The sequence below is a fragment of the Sphaerodactylus townsendi genome, linkage group LG07, assembly GCF_021028975.2.
Source record: "Sphaerodactylus townsendi isolate TG3544 linkage group LG07, MPM_Stown_v2.3, whole genome shotgun sequence".
NCBI classification, from domain to species: domain Eukaryota; kingdom Metazoa; phylum Chordata; class Lepidosauria; order Squamata; family Sphaerodactylidae; genus Sphaerodactylus; species Sphaerodactylus townsendi.
The window spans coordinates 28,787,208-28,804,781 of NC_059431.1; the positions used below are offsets into that span (position 1 = coordinate 28,787,208).

Sequence of the window (17,574 nt, forward strand, 5' to 3'; positions counted from 1 at the left end):
AAATATACCTTTGCTTTAGGCATTAGTTTGTATGATGGGTATTTTAATATTTCAATACCCCTGCAGTTAACATAAGGATTTCTTTAAGGAAAAGGAAATCTCGAGCCACTGAACATCCGAATATGTATGCTTCGTAATTACAGAATCAGTTATTTAACCAGTCCACATAATCACTTTGTTTTTGTTTTAGAAGGGGAGGCATACAAGCTGTTGTATTTGGAACCTCCCATCAGAGAGGAAAATGTTAAATATGGCCAGTTCTTCCAAAACAATTTAACACTTTCCTTTAATGATAGACTATACTATCTCATTGACTGCCCTTAAAACAGATGGGAGAGGAATTGCTCTAAGCAAGAAATCACCATATGCAGATAAGTATATTAGAGATGAATTCATGCTACCCGAGACCTCCCATAAAACGAAATGCTCTACACAGTGTTCTTGAGAAGGCAACTGTGACCGGCTCGCTCTTTTCTCAGACGAATTTCAGCATTAACCGCAGGCAACGTACCTTTCTGTTGATCAAACACGGATGAAGCGCTAAAATCCATTGCTGCCTATTGCATCTCTTCTAAGTACTCCAGGAAAATAACATTGCTGAGATCACCGGAGCAACAGCCTCTGATATTACGGCAGTGAATGAAGCATGCAGTTTCATTGCTGTTGTCCGTCTTCTGGGTCTGACTTAAAATCTATGGCTGCCGGTTATTGTCCAGGCAAATATATTGCCAGTCATGCAAAAGGAATGGCATCTTCCATTTGTTAAAGATCTAGCTGGAAACAATCCTTGGAAATGGCCTCGTGTATCCCTGTTTCATGGGAAATAGCAGCTCTCTTTGGCTCTGTCTGGGAAGGACTCTGCCGATCGTGCAGCATCAGCAACAAGAATGCTATGCTTAAAACTGCAGTCTCTTCAGATGAATGAGAATCCAGAATGTCAGACAGAGCATGCGCAAAGCTTCCAGTGCATTTGGGATACAAATGTACTCACTATCTAGACAAAACAGTGTATGCTGTGCTGAAAGGCGAGAGAATTCTCTATTAATTCTGTATTGCATAAAGACAATCGGTGAGCATACGTTCTGAGGCTTCTGGGTTGACGCCTAAAAGCAAACAAATCAAAATGGGAAGCATGCTAATTAGCAAGCAATGTCCCTCCAAATATATTTGGTTGGGCTACAGGTGCACCCCTGCTCACATAATAGCTTTAGAAAAAAGAGTTAGATTCATCCATGAAAGATAGATGTGTTATGACTAAAAGTCACGGGAGTCATAAATACATAGCTATGGGTCGTATGTGGGCAACGACCCCAAGAAATACAACATCCACCTTCCTTGAATTCCCAGGTTTTATTTTAAAAGTCTCTGGCTCCTTTTCATTGTGGAGATGTAAGGGGAAAATGTGCAGGTTTTGTCCAGATTGCCTAAAAGAGAGAAGCTGCTTAGGTGACTAGGGAATGATTAGTTAACCCCTTCCTTACAAAATTAATTCCCATCTGCTCTTTTCTATAATCTTTTGTCCTGGTGTCCTTTGCTCCTTTCTTTTCTTTTTAATGTATACAATGACAAGTGAGAACCCTGGGCAGAAAATGGTGCTTAAGTTTTATGGGGTGCACCTGTTTCCTTTTATTTTTGTCATGGAGAATTTGTCACTGGAATAGGTGAGATCATTGGGGGGGGAGCAGAAAAAAGAATGTCTAGTTTCACTCATCTTGGTATCTATTATTGATCATTAATTTCAAGCAACCTTGCTGCAACTTGTCTGCCTGAAAGAATGTATTCTTCTAAGCATGTGCAGAATGCCTCTTACTTATCAACATAGCTCATTCTCAAAGAGGAGCCAGATCTGTGGATGCTTAAATGTGGAGATGGGGGCCATGGACAGAAAAGGCAGAACTTACTATAAACTTGAGAAAAGTCCCGGGTTTACAGGAATCTGAAACCTAAAAAATTTAAAAAAAACTCACCAAAAAGAGGGCCTGTAGTTTTCAGGTGCCCTCAGTGGATGTTGCCAGGCAACCACAACAGTTTCACCAACTACAACAAGCTCTTTCCCCACAAATATAAAGGTTAGAAATATTTGGCACATTTGATGCTTTTTGAAGTGAAACTAAAATGGTTTTATTTGTCTCTTTGAGAGGAATGTTAAAGTCAAGTTAGCCAGGTTTCATAACATGATTGGGGGCTTGTAACAGAACAGCAGGAAAAAGGAACTTAAAATGGTTACAAGAAATATTAGGTATGCAATTCAAGAAGTATTTATGATGGTTCCAAGACAAATGTTGTGGATATTTTTATTATGTACTGAGATGGATTTCTCTTGGCAGTCACTACTTAATTTCATAAAGATAAACTTCTTCTAACAGTAGTTCTTAAGTTGGAAGAGTTAGGAATTTTTACATACAGTCCCAACTTTCCTCTTTAAACTTGCTTTGGATGACTCTTTTTTTTCTTTAGCGCTATTTCCCTTTAAATGTATAACCCTCTCATCCGTAGAACACTTTATTTTTATAACATTATGGGTCCTACTTGATCCTAACTGGTTATAACTAGTTATGGATCTTACTTGATCCTAAATCAAAGTGTGTTCCTCTCACTCCAGAGGAGAATTCTCCACTGACAGCCTGCAGATTCCTCAACTGTCTCCCTACTCTGTCCATTAATAGTTCTTGTTCAACTGCCAGTTCTCAATGGCCAGTTTTCTAACGGCCATCCTTAGAATTATAGTCAGACTAACTTACCTCACAGGGTTGATGACGTGGGGATAAAATAGAGACGAATGATGTGAACTACTTCGAGTCCCTACTGTGAAGAAAGATGTGGTATTAATGAAGTAATTAAATAGTAAATATAGCTGAGGATGAAGGGGGGAGATAAAGTTAAAGATATGGAAGCAGATAGGAGGAGGGAAAGAAGAAATATTATGAGGAAGGTGATACAGGGAAAAATAAGGTACTCCTCAGAGGTCCTTGCAGGCTCCCTACTTTGTAATTAGGCATGACCAGAATTTTCCCAGGAAGAGGCTGCCAGGGACAGTGATAGAGGAAAAGCTGAATACTCTGCCCTACAGCTATCTAAAACTTTTTGTTGATGATTTTGTTGATGATATCATGGGTATAAGTGGTGTGATGTTTTCATGGGTATAAGTGGTGTGGTTCCCAGGTCCCATGTATCAGAAGGACCCATAAACCCATAAACGGTTCTAGAAGTCGGATTTCTTTGACATCAGTATTGCATATGAGCTGAAGAACCTCCAGTTTCGTTTTGTTCCAAGCTTCTGGAAAGCTCCAGTGTTCCGAATTACCAAGCAGACAAAGCACTTTCTTTAAGTAAATTGTGTGCACTGCTCTGGAATTCCAAGAGATGGCAGACTTTGATCGCCTCAAGTTTTTCAGTCCTGCCGATTAGGAAGTTCTGCAAGTTGCATGAACCAATCAGAGCTATGTTGCTGTTGGAGACCATTCTGAAAAATGAAGGGAGTCTGTGGTTGCTTCACTAGTTGTTCATTATATATTGCACCACATAACAGTTTTGCAGTACCATATGTGGGAAGTGTACCAGACATGAGATTAAGAAAACTCCATTCCATGAACATAATTTTCAGCAAACACACACACACACACACACACACACACACACACACACACACACACACACACACACACACACACACACACACACACACACACAGAGAGAGAGAGAGAGAGAGAGAGAGAGAGAGAGAGAGAGAGAGAGAGAGAGAGAGAGTCTTTCTGGCGCCTTCAAATAGTCTCTAGAGCAGCTTCGATAATATGAATAGTTTCATGACTATCAGCAGCTTTGATAACATTAATAGTTTCAATACTCTTTGCAGATAGTTTCAGAGGGCAACCATGTTGGTCTGCAGTAGAACAATGACATCCATGTCCACTAGTACCTTAGAAACTAACAAGATTTTCGGAGTTTTCGATTTTTGTCAGGTGCAAGCTAGAATGGATATCTTCAAGTCCTTTTATCCCGATTAGAAAATAGGAGGAATGTTGTAAAGAAGGAATTCAGGATGCAGAGATACAATGCACATTGTAACCAGGTTGATTAAAGCGCAGGAAAAATGCTTAAGAGCAGAAAATTAGCATTTTTAATAAGAATCCTACGGCCCTGCTTAGGTCTGCACTGTTTCAATACGGTAAGTGTGGGGGGAGGCGCCATGGGGGGGCAGGGGGTGCCGTGGAGGGGCTGGGGTGCCATGGGGGGTGGGGGCGATTTTCTGCCCCCAGGCGTGCGCCTGGTGCAACGCGCACTCCCCTTGGTAGCTCTGCCTTTGTGCAGGCCTGACAGTCTGTAGGAGATCTGTGGCTTATGATATTAGTCTGAACCATGTACCTCCAGATTCTCAACCATGCCAGCTTCCATGTTGTAACCTGGAATGGCTACTCCTGAAGCCCATGAGCTCTGGAACTAGAATTTCCTGACAGAAAGCTGAGCAGGAAATCCAGCTCAGAAGGACCTTTTCCAAAATAGAATCAGCTGATTCCCCTCCAGCCATCTCTGCAATTAGTCTATAATGAAGCTAGAAAAACAAGTTAAATAGCTCCACCCCCAGACCAGCAACACTTACCCATGCTTCAAAGATATATAATTCCTACAACCTCAGAGTGGCTGCAGTGCATCTAGTCAGGATACTTTGTTGAGTTGCACCAGAGTTTGGGATTATTTTAAGAACTAGTGTTACAACTCCCCCACTCCATATTTAATAGAACCAATGCATTTGGGTCATGTTTATTTTTTTAAAAAAGTTGTTGACACAACAATCACTGCAGTTGCTCAAAGATTTCAGAATTCACAGGAGCTTAATGATTACTTTGAAAGTTCCCTCAAACATAGTAACTACTATTCATAGCAAATTACCAGGGGTGGTGGGGGAGGAGGAAATCTAGTTCTCCCTAATGAAATTGTGTTTTAGTTACAGGGTATCAGTCATTGGTAGGACAGACATTTTAATCAGGATTATAGAAACAAATAAGATTATCTAGAAAACTGCTTGTTAATTAGAATGGCTGCTACACTGAAGGGTATAGCAGAGGGTGGGCTGTCAGAGTTAACAAGCAGCAGAGCAGTGGTATATAGGATGGAGCAAAAAGATTAGAAGCATGATCCAGTTGGCGGGGGGAGGGGGGAGGAGTTCTGCAGTGGCCAGAGGCCATGCTGCCTCCAAAAGGGCTTTGGGTGATGCAGAAAGGAGAGAAACTCAAAATTCCTCCTTCTGCCTGAATCACCCCATTGTAAATTATGGCTTAGGCTGCACTTTTGTGCAGTGTAAATCTTGAGGTCCAGATCCTGGAGTTCCCAGGCTGGAATACTAGTGGAAGCCGATTAATGTTGACTCCATACCTGGAAATGCCTTGGCCTGCCCCCCTTCCCCATGCTGGCATCCAAATGAACACCAGTATTGGGCCTTGGCAGCCCCGACTTCTGGGTTTCGCCACTGCAGAGCTGAGGGGTGGCCAGCCACCTGCGCCTCTGCCCCCTCTGCAGGCGAGGGTGTCCCTTGCACCCATAGCGGGGGCAAACACACCAGAGTTTCCTATGACCATTCAGCCCCCCAATCTGGATTGGGCTGCCCAGGAGATTGGTTATATGTGGAATGGTTTTTCTCCCTGTTTTTTTTTACCATAATGCATTAATAGAAGTGAAATGAAGAAAGAAAAAAAGAAATTAAAAAAAAGAGAGAGAAAGAGAGAGGCCTGCTATTCGGTACGGAAGTTAAGTTGTATCACAGAAGGGACAGTAATTGGCATAATCTTGAAATATATACAACTAGAAACGCGTAGTGCACTGGCTGGCAACTTCTTAAACACTTGTATATATTTCAGTACGTAGTACACAACCTTTTTTTGTGTTGCTATAATCTTGAAATATGCCTAAAAAGAGAAACCAAACAGCACATCTGTTTCAGCTACCCTGCCAGTTGCCTGAGGGCATAGGGCTGCCAAATGAGTCAACATGTTTTCCTGGGTACCCTCTCTAAGACCCAAACCTGGCACTTTGGCATTCCCAGGGAAGCTGCTATTTTTGAAGGTCACACCCACACCAGTTCCATTTGTCTTGCCTCGGCCCTCTCTCCCTCCCCACTGGAGGGCTTTCCCCAGCTTTTAAAAATGGGTAATTGGCATATCACTATAGTATTAAGTTATCTATCAATTACCCACATTCATTGATATGTCAGTTACATATCCTTATTTGTAACTGATGTATTGCTACCCCTTAAAATTGATAATTGACCTATCACGGTTGTTTGAGCTGAGACTTCAAGGAATGAGATGCCAGGGTAATGAGTAAATGCAGGTCCTAAACAGATGGGTCAATTTTCCTGTATGACGGCAAGTTGTAGACTTTGAACATTAGTGTGTGTCACTGCCCTTTCCTGGGTGGCCCAGGCTAGCTCAGTCTCTTCAGAACTCATAGTTGGCTCTGGTTAGTAATCAGATGGGAGACCACCAGGGAGGTCTAAAGTTGCTACACAGAGGCAGGCAATGGCAAAGCTCCTCTGTTCGTCTGTGGCCTGTCTTGAAAATCCTGTGGGAGTCACCATGGCCCCTTGCGCACATGCAGAATAATGCACTTCCAATCCACTGTCACAATGGTTTGGAAGGGGATTTTGCTATTTCGCGCAGTAAAATCCAGCGGCCAAGTGCATTGAAAGTGGACTGAAAGTGCATTATTTTGCATGTGCGCAAGGGGCCTATGAGTCAACTACAACTTGACATTACACACCCCTGTTTCATTGGGCTGATCCTAAATAAGGGCATTATTACATGGATTGTGTTCTAAACTGAAGCCAGCCTTTCTCACTAGAGGGAGCTGTGCTATTTCTAGATGGAGCATCAAAGAAATGGTTTCTGTATAACCAATAAAAACTTCTATAAACTCTTTCCAACTGTTAGCATTAGAAATGTTTGGAAAAGTAGCTTTTTTCCTAGTTCAGGAGGGTTTTTTTTTAAATAATGAACAGCTTCCTTAGGTAAATAGCACCTTCCTAAGTTACCCCAATTCTGATCAGAGCAGTCATTTTTTTCAGGAGCACTTACCGTAAGTGCCACAGCAGTCCTGAAAAAATCTGCCAGGAGGAATCTGGAGTGAGCATGTCAACTGGCAGACGTAGGAAGATCAGCACTGTTTTTGTGGGTCATCAGTTGCTTCTGATTTCCTTGAAGTCAGAGAATTTCCTTTTCAGAAAAGAAGCTTTTGTTCTTTAAAAGGAAATGTCACACATCTAGAAACCTTAACCCCCACCCCCAAACAATGCCATCCTCAGCAGAGACATAATTGTTTTCAGCAGATGTAGAAGGCACAATTTGGTTTGGGATATCTTTGCAAATGAGGCAAATATTTATTCGAATGGGGCTACACTCACTCATCCTGAGCTCATTCCTGTTGTTTTATATTCTGTAATCTGCCTTGAGTCTCTTTGAGAAAGATGAACAACAACAGTCTAATCTGAAAGAGGAAGGCCCTCTCACTACAGTGGAAAACTCATGAAATGGTGGAAAATCTGCAGAGAAAGCTGGAATAAAAGAATGTTATTTAAAACCAAGTAGGAAAATGCTGTCAAGGAGTATATCAGAGGGAACTTACACAAACTGATGATGACCTTGATCTTTCTCCTGATTTTTCTGCCATTTATGTGATAAAACACGAATTGAAATGTTTCAAAAGGGATATGCTGCCATGTAAAAAGAATGTTGGCACAGGCCATTTCAGTTACATTCTAAACTGTGTACCATCCATTCATCCAGTACCCAAGTCCTGAATGGATCAGGATCTAGCAGATGGAGAGCCTGCTAAGTAGGTGAGCCAGGTAGGTGGATCTTTGTGGCCCAGCCAGGAAGCTCAAGTCAATAGTTCACTGCCAAATAAAAAAGCCTGGTAGAACAGATTAGGGAATGAACAAAGTTGCAGATGTGTGAAGACACAACCTTCAGGGAAGTAGAAAATGGATCCTACTGGAACAACAGGAACAGTTCTTCCTCTTACTTCAAGCTCCTAGACCATGTGAATGCAGTCCTATATTATAGAACTTACACAGGATTGACTCTTCTGAATCTTGGGTTGATTCACCAAGTCTCAACTTATGGAGAAATCTGTTATTCGATTGGTTGTTTATTACAATATTTATACCTAACCTCTTCCTATTGTAAAGGTCTCCATGCAATTTATATAGACTAGCCCCCTCCATTCTTTAGACTGGCTACCATGCCACCTCCCACCAGCCTCCAAGATCACCCAATCCACTTGTGGAAGCTGTCAGAGGATACACCAGGAGGTGGTATTATGCAACAGCTGTGCCAGACTCCAAAGGCAAGGATGGGTCTTTAAGGACCATTGACCTGCAAAAGTGGGACCTAGCTGGATCAGTTGTTGATACAAGATGTCTGTTTTGGAGCTATCCATGGTTCTGCAGCTTCTCTCCAGCTGGGCCTGACCTCTGACCATCCACGTCAGCAACAGCTCCATCTTTTAGAGTTCTGGCATGAGCATGATACTCCTTTGTGGGCACCAAGTTAAGGCTGAACCTTTGGCTCACTTTTAATCACCTGGATTTGTTTCCCTGCTTCTATACATGAAGCCTACTGGGTGACCTTGGGTTACTCACAGTTCTTCAGAACTCTCTCAGCCCCACCTACCTCACAAGGCGTCTGTTGTGAGGAGGGAAGGGGAAGGCGTTTGTAAGCCACTTTGTGACGCCTTACGATTGAGATAAGGAGGTATACATCAACATTCTTCTTTTCTTCTACCTGTTGCTTTGCATGGATTGTGAACACTCTGCTGTGGATTCAGTTATTCTCAAGCACCATGGCTCACTTTCTTGACAGGCTGCATGGGTTTTGAACACACACATACCAAAGTGCCTCACACTTAGTCAGACTGTGGGCCCATTCAGCTCAGCACTATCTCCAGGGTTTCAGGGAAAGATCTTTCACATTGGCTATTGGCCGATCTTTTGAGCTGCTGAGGATCTGTGGTGCTCTTTGCTGGATTGAGGCCATGTATATAGACCAGCAGACATTTTCTCCTGCTTTTCCCTCACTTACAGTTACAATCATCTCTCTTCCACCCTCCCCTTGAGGAGATTGTTTTGACTGAATTTGACAGGCCCAGATGGTGCCATTAAACTCAACACCTGCTGCGGCTCCTTTAGACCCTGTTATCTCTGAAACAGCTTCCATGTCTGTCTTTTAGCAGTTTTAGCAAATGAGTGGGAGAGAAGAAAATTCCTAGTACAAGTTTGCTATTATTGAGTGTTCACTTAGTGAGATGTTTAAAAACAATAATTCCTGCTGAGATTTAGTCGTGTAAGTTTTTCTGTATAGGCTGAAGGAGGTGAAATAAGCTTTGGGTCCATACTAGAAGGGTATATAGTCAGTCTTTCTACTAATAATTAAAAACCCACCTTTAGCTCAGCTCTTCCCTCCATTCATCCACTTCTCAGATCCTGTTGTAATTTACTTGTTGGCTGGTGTAGTTGAAAGTCTGGAACCATTGGTTTGGATCCACTGGAGCATTTCCACAAATGGAAGGATTTCAGCCTGCCAAATGTGACTTCCCCCTCCTCCTGGTGTGACCCCTGCGATGCTGCTAATGAGGAATAGGGAATGCCAAGGAGAAGCATTTTTTAGGGGGGAACATCTAGGACTGCAGCAGAAGGTGGTGGTGGTGGTGGGGGGACATCGCACACTCCAGGCAGAAATATTTCAGGCAGATACCTTTCAGTTGGTGGAAACACACCAGTGGATCCAAGTCATTCTGTTCAGCTGATCCACACAGGTCAACAAGCTTTCTTTTACAGGTGGGTTTTATAGTCAGTTTTGTTGCTCTGGAAAGCCCACCTCCATGTTCTCTGCCTGTTGCACCAAAAATGTGTGCTTGTAACAGCCAGCCATGCTAACCACGGTGCTGGTTCCAGCTAAATAAAACGTTTTCTTGTGCTTCAGAAGTCACTTAAGCCTGTGGTTTTGTCCGTGTTTGCTGGAATTTCAGGAAGTAATTTGGCCTCATTCGCACAAACCTTTCATCGTATGGCAGTTGTGGGGAAAGGAAAAGTCACCCTGTGCTGGCTCCAGTCTGTGGTATGAAGCAAGATGCTATGTTTTGATACTTGATAACAATACCTTTCAAATATCAGCACGTGACATCAATTTTTTTTAAAAAATGATCCAAACTCACTATTCACACATACTGTTACTAATGCTGGAAAAAATAAGGTCAGGGAAGTAAAGAGTATCTGTCTGTTCTTCCTCTCCCCACTATTTGGGGTAATAATAGTCGGAGGATACATGTTATCAATATATCTGATTCTCAGTGTGGTCCCATCTGTGGAAACTTAAATTCAGAGATTGGGGCCATGCGCAAACAAGGCAGATCTTTTCACAAACCTTCAAAAGCCTCATGTTTGTAGAAAACCCCGTAATCTTTTAAAAAAAAGTATACCAGGTGTTAAATGGTCTCCAAAGAATAGAACTGCAACAGACCAACCTAGCATTATTTGCAATGTCTCATAATAAAAAATGACTTTAGATATGTTGCTTTGTCAGGATTTTCCAAGTTATTTGTATTTAAAAGATCTGGTAAAGGAAATCTTTTTTTTCTTATATAAAATATTGGCAGAAAACTAAAATTTTATCCCATTATTTTAAAAAGAACTGTCAGTGAAAATGAAAATTTGCTATTGAAACCATGCTAACTTATTTTAAAACTGTTCTTCTTATGCAGTGTTTTCCTAACTCCGGTTAATCCAATTCTTTCTTTCCGGCCACTGCACCCTAAGCTCAGCAGATCCAGTCTTGTCTCGCTGTTGGAGTACAAAGCAACTCACTGCTGGTGATACCTTGCTGGTCTATCAGAAAGAATCAGCTGGTATCGAAAGTTCGTCCCTTAGGGAAGAGAGACTCTTGATTGCATCACACAGTTCTTGAAGCAGGTATCTGCTCCACCATTAGTGATGGATTGCTGTAAGGCCACATCCAGCATAAAATAAAGCAGTGACTTTTGTTCTTCCAAACTAGCCAATCTAACAGAGCTGATCTAAGCAATACTGATAGAATATGACAAATTCCAGAGGAGCAGCTGCGTTAATCTGCTGCAGCAAAAACAATTGCCTCATGGCAAGTTAGTGTCCCGCACATTTATTGCACATTTATTATACTTTTTTTTTCTTTGTCAAGTGATCTAGCAAAGTTACAAGGAATGATTCTTGGAATAGAACACATCAACAAAACAATTTTAAAAAACACATTTAAAACTAACTTAGAGCAAAACAAACATGAAATTTTACTGCCAAAAAACATGAGTCTCATACAATTCCCACCCCCCCCCCCCCCAATAAACAAGTTTTCAGATATGCTGGAAGGCCAAAAGAAAGAAACAGACAATCCCAGCTACATTATTTTAAAAATTGTGAGTGTTTTTTAAATTCTGTGATGTAGATATGTGCTCTCTTAAATTGTGTACACTTTTAAATCTGTAACCTGTGCTTTTTAAAAATGCTGTGTGTTTTAATCTGTGCTTTTAAAAAATCTTGTTAATTGGATTGCTATATTTTGTGTCCTTACAGCCTGGTTGTATTGTTACAAGTCTCAAGTCTGAAGAGAGAATATAAAGTGTTTTAAATAAAGAAATATACCTCAGAGGGGCTAATAGTTCCCCAGCGTCTTCAGCACTTGCTATCAACATATAAATACAGGAGTAAAGGAGACTGGATCTCTGGATCTCTTCTCCATCTTTTTGCTGTGTACCATTTGGAAGGGAGGAGGAGTCCTAGAGGAAGCCTTATCACAAGACCAGGTGGTGGCCCTTCCATTAACATTGACAGAGTAGGTCTTGTTGACGGGCAAGCTGCCGTCCAGAGCTCCTGTCATTCTGATGAAGCCTGCACAGAAGAACACGCCAGTAGCTCTTGCCCAATTTAAATCTGATGGTGGGGTGGGGGCAGGTTGCTCTTTGGATTTACTGCTACAGTTGCCAAACTATGTTGGGCTGGTCCTTGTTGTTCAGCTGTGATCTATCATCCCCACGCAGCAGATGAGGCCCTGCATATCCTGGCTCACAAGACATTTGTATGCAATCTAACATTGCGGGTGAGACGTGCTTTTGATAAATACAGGACAAGCCCAAAAGGAACAGATTGTTTACCCATCTTCGGAGTGATTTCTGTACACACTAGCAAAGAGCATCAACCCACCTGAAACAGATTTGAGCTCCTAACTAAGCAAGGGGAAGGGAGGGGGAAAGATCACCAAGAGGTTAGCAGAGCAGGATATGCTCTGGGGGCATCTGTTTTTAACACTCGCTGTCTGAGACCTTCTTAGCCAGCCAATGCAACTGTTTAATTGCTTGTGACAGCAGACGAGAATTTTAATCAATACATGCAGAAGATCATTAGCCGGGCATCGCTTGAGTTTTTAGCTCCTGCCACATCGAAGATCCCCTGTGAGTATGTGTGAAAGACAATTAAAATTACTTTCTCTCTGCCTAGAGCTGGTCCAAAATATAGTGACTGAATGCAAACTCTCAGGCCTGTATGAGTCCCACTGAAATGAACTGAGACTGTTCATGGGTTCTACTGATTGGGTTTCCTGGGTGAGATCTAACTTCCAGCCTTCTATTCTGAATCCACTGTCTGAAAAGGCCATCTTATCTTGCAAGGTGCATTGGTTGCTGTCTGCATGTCAGCTCCCATTAATTAACATGGAACTCACTCCACAAAGAGGTACTCCAGTGCAAGATTCACAACCGGACTTTCAAAGAGCTCTTGTTTGTTCAGTGGAGAACTGCTTGCTGAATTGTACTGTGGAGTCAGATTTCTCTCACTCTCTTTGCCATCTATCATATCACCCCAATTCCATGGCCTAAGATAGACTTTTGCCTGTGGCAGGACTCAGGGGCGTAACAAGGCAAACTGAAGCCCTGGGCAAAACCTGAGTTGGATGCCCACCCCCCATGGGCGGCCACCCCACCAAAATTTTTTTTTGCACCAGGTCATTGGTGCCTGCAGGGGGTGCATTTTTAGACATATCACCTCTGAAATTTCAGCGTGTCATCAGGAGACTGTCCTTATGCTAACCCCCAAGTTTGGTGCAGTTTGGTTCAGTGGGGACAAAGTTATGGACCCTCAAAAGGGTAGCCCCATCTCCTTAGCTCCCTTTGGAAAGAATGGGGGATGGGGGCACCCACTTTGAGGGTCCATAACTTTGGCCCCCCCTGAACCAAACTGCACCAAACCTGGGGAGTACCATTAGGGCAGTCTCCTGATGAGACTCTGAAAGTTTTGAGACTGTGCCTTCAGAAATGTGCCCTCCACAGCCTGCAAATATTGCTGTGCTTTTAAAAAATGTATATTAATATATTTCAAAACAAAAAAGAAGAAGAAAAGGAGCAGAGAGGGAAAATACAGATATACATTTAACAAAAGGAGTCCCAATTTCTTTCGTACAGAGTATTAACACATTTAGGAAATTACTACTTGCTCTTTAAGTACTGTTATAAAATTAACTCTTAAATTATTATTACTAATAGGTTTCCCACTGTGTTTGCTATATGTGTCATTTATTCATGATATTTTACCAAATAGCATAGAAGATGTTTGTGGCCTATATGGCTCAAGGCAGTAAATGCACAGAAACATATATGGACTCATCCAGATGCACAGACAGGTGGTACACACAAAGGACCTTTCTACTCCTTAATAACTGGGATGTATGTGTGAAGAGCTTTTCCAGAAATCTCGTTGCTCAGCTGTTTGGAAAGGGAAGTCAAAGGATCGATTCTGGCCCATTCTCTTCCTTCCTTCCCAGACGACTGACTGGTGGAATTTTTGTCCCTTTAGAAAATAATAAGTCTACATAGCTCTGGTTGTTCCTTGTACGTTGCTTTGAACTGACTTGCTACAGAGTGTTTATTCTAGAATGGCCCCAATCAACAAAATAGCATTATATTAAATGATTTAAAGACTGCAGTCAATTTGAAAATGGATGAACAAGAATAATTTTTTAAAATGTCTTTTCCAAAAGGAAACAGAGAGGGCACCTAGTGGTTTCAAGTATTCTTTCTTTTTGTGCAGCTTCAGCAACTATTAAATCCTCTTTAAAAATGGCTAACATGGAGAAAGGCTGGGTTTTTTGGGGGGGGGCAGGCTATCAGCAAAAAAAACCCTCCGCAACATCAATTATTATGTATACCCCTTTCAGGGTTCAAAGAGTTTGGCTAGTCCATAGGTGTTCTTTTTCTGCACAGGATCTTTCCTCTTCAGATTAAAGCACTTAATTCAAGTCCCTGTTTATTTAAAAATAGATTAATGGTACTTTTTTCCCCAGACAGGTCTTATTTTGTTTTATGTGAATCATTAAAAGAGCTGCTCTAGCTGTCTTAAGTGCAAGATTAAAGATAAGAAAAATCATTTGACTTTGACATAAGCCAGCTGATACATTTTAACTAAAGGTCCATTTGGTATAGTTTTATGTACATGGCTATGCAGATAAAGATACAGAACGTTATAGATAAAAAATAGAAAACAGTTCTGGATCCTTCCTTCCTTCCTTCCTTCCTTCCTTCCTTCCTTCCTTCCTTCCTTCCTTCCTTCCTTCCTTCCTTCCTTCCTTCCTTCCTTCCTTCCTTCCTTCCTTCCTTCCTTCCTTCCTTCCTTCCTTCCTTCCTTCCTTCTACTGTGATAGCAAACCAACACTCTCTCTCTCTCTCTCTCTCTCTCTCTCTCTCTCTCTCTCTCTCTCTCTCACACACACACACACACACACACACACACACACACACACACACACACACACACACACACACACACACACACACACACACACACACACACACACACACACACACACACACACCAACCTCCCAAATTCTGCTCTATCTTAAAGGCACTCTTACGTCCACCCCATTTCTCCAGAAAAGTTCCAGAGAGGAAGGGTTGGTTCCCTTTGGGGGAGAGAATATCGGAGGCTTATGCCGATTCTTTACTTTTTTTGCTAAGATGCTGTAAAAGTGGAATACCTGTCCTGCAGTACAGCAGATAAACTACCCAACATCAGATGCTCTGAGAGCATCTCAGACTTTGCACTGCCAAGGTGCCTCAGCCAGTCACATCTCTAAATGCCTTTTCTTCATGCATAGTAACCTCTTCCATGTATTGACAGGTGCCCATTAGAGGTGGGATATCTCCTCATCTCCCCTTGAGGCAACATCCACAGTAATTAAGTAACGTGGCATTCCTTTGTCGGAGGACCTGCTGTAAAATTCTGTCTACGCTTCCCTGTGACCACTGGGCCATTTGGCTTGCTGTCTTTGGAGTAGCTGAATGCCTCCACTCTGTCAAGGTAGCCAAATGCATTCCTGTGCTGACTCTGCAGCACAGCCTGCCTTCTGGGAGTGCTCAGGTTTCACTGTTGTCTGCTCTGCACATCATTATTTTAATTGTCTATAACATTAGAATCTTCCCCTTTCTCTCCGGTGAGGCAAGGTGAATGGGGGATACAATACCTGAAAATGTCACCCAAACTGGATGAAAAATGGATGGCCTGAAATGTGTTTTCCATAGAAATGAAACAGAAAAAAAAGTGAATGAACATGATAATGGTACAAATCAAAAGATGAATGAAAACATGGACATGAGAACAAAACAAAGCACATATGGAAAATGAACGTATTCACGTAAATGCTGTCAACTGCAGCATTTTGTCTGCAGGACTTCTTTCAAAGAAAAATTAATCATTATATTTCAGGATCTGCTATTACAGCCAGTGTGGTGTAGTGGTTAAGAGCAGTGAATACTAATCTGGAGAGCTGGGTTGGATTCTCTACTCTTCTACATGAGCAGAGGACTCTTATCTGGCGATTTATTTCCCCTGTTCCTACACATGAAGTCTGCTGAGTGACCTTGGGCTAGTCACAATTCTTCAGAACTCTCGCAGCCCCACCTACTTCACAAGGTGTCTGTTGTTGAGATAGGAAGGGAAGGAAGTCACTTTGAGACTCCATAAGATTGAGAAAAGCAGGTTATAAATCCAAACTCTCCTTGTTTTTCTTTAACTGAAATGTTTTAGCAACTTCATCTACACATTACAAAGCCCTTGGGTTGGCATTGTATGTGTGATGAGAGTTTTGTGCCTTCAGATTGTTTTTTATTTATGACTTCAGCTAGCAGGGAAAGCAGTTGTAACCTCCACCCTCTCCATTATTTTTTGTATCCTGCAGGAAATGGCTCCCTGGGGCAAGCCTGGCGGACAGGTGGGCGAGGAGGGCAGGCAGGTGAGCGGTGAGCAGGACAGGCGAGTGGCAGCGGCAGGTGGGCAGGTAAATATGCCTCCCAGGTGACCAAGGCAGATGGCACCTGGGTCTTGAGCCCCTTCATGTCCCAAAACCATTGCTTAAGCTAACCCAGGGAGCTGGTATTAGCTCCATTAAAAACTTGCATGACTTTTTACAACAAAACCACCGATCGCTTCATGGCTAGTTTGCAGATGTGAAAACAGGGTGTGTATGGGGGAAGAGAGGCTGCAGTCACCTCCCTGCTGGCTGTAGTCACAAACAGAATAGAGTCAGTGTGCATTTGGGAGGTGACTCATCACACCTATGGTGCAAAGTCCTTGTGATATTCCCTAATATACTTAAGGAGTTCGTCATGCGTAGGTGGATCCATAGAAGTCAACCATAGTTACAACCATGGTTACAAAAAAGTTACAAAATAGCTTTGGGTTAAAGTACATTAGTGAGCACCTAGCACATAGCCAGGGGGTAAAGAATAGCCAGGGAAAGCAATGGCAAACTACCACAGAAAAACGGCTTGCCTATGAAATCACTGCTTGCAGTGGTACCCCGGGGTCGAACACGACTGAAAGGGAAACTTTACCTTTTTAGTGCTGGAATAGCTATTGGTATCTCCTTTGCTTTTTAAAATGCTCCAACACAACTCCACTGGAAATGTGAAAGCAGCCTAACAAGGGAAATACATTGTCCAGGAGTCAGTCCCACAGTATTCTTAGGCATCTGCTTTAACTTGTGTTGGTGCCATGTCGGAAAGAACATGTCATCAGGCGTTGTTAGATTTAAGGGTCACTTCTTTACGCATTCACCATCTGCCAGACTTATAGCCAAATGATGGTAAAAGTATCCACTTTGTCAGAGTGAGGCTTCCTGGCCGGTATGCTTCTTATGGCATACAAGGCTTGAGATATGAAATCTGATGTACGTTCAAGAAAAACAGAGGTTCACGGTTCCCCAACAGGGACGTTACCCTTCCTTGCCAATTCATTTTTACTTAGCTACTGGCCAGTTTCTTTTTGCTTGCTCTCTCCCAGCCTGTCATGTTTATTTTATCAGCCAAATCGCTCTTCATGTTTCTTAGCTTCATCTTGGACCTTGGCCTGTTCTAGGCGAGTTTTTCTATTAAACAAGTTTCTAATGTGACAGTTCTTCCGTACTGGTCCAACTAACAATTTAATAGATGTTGCATGAGCTTATTTTTTTTAGAAAAGTGCTTCGTTGATTCCAGCACTGCAAATAGAACGATTTCAGAATATGTTTCAGAAG

General features: G+C 42.2%; 1 protein-coding gene across 2 annotated transcripts in view; it reads right to left on the bottom strand.

The window, feature by feature from the left end:
- ANKRD55 (ankyrin repeat domain 55) overlaps positions 1 to 851 on the bottom strand; it is a 39,206-nt gene extending 38,355 nt beyond the window's left edge. For both annotated transcript variants that reach the window (XM_048504713.1, XM_048504712.1), the window contains exon 1: positions 512 to 851. In XM_048504713.1, coding sequence (XP_048360670.1) covers positions 512 to 551 — 40 coding nt within the window. In that variant the 5' untranslated portion in view covers positions 552 to 851. The remainder of the gene's footprint in view (positions 1 to 511) is intronic.
- Between the last annotated feature and the right edge of the window lie 16,723 nt (positions 852 to 17,574).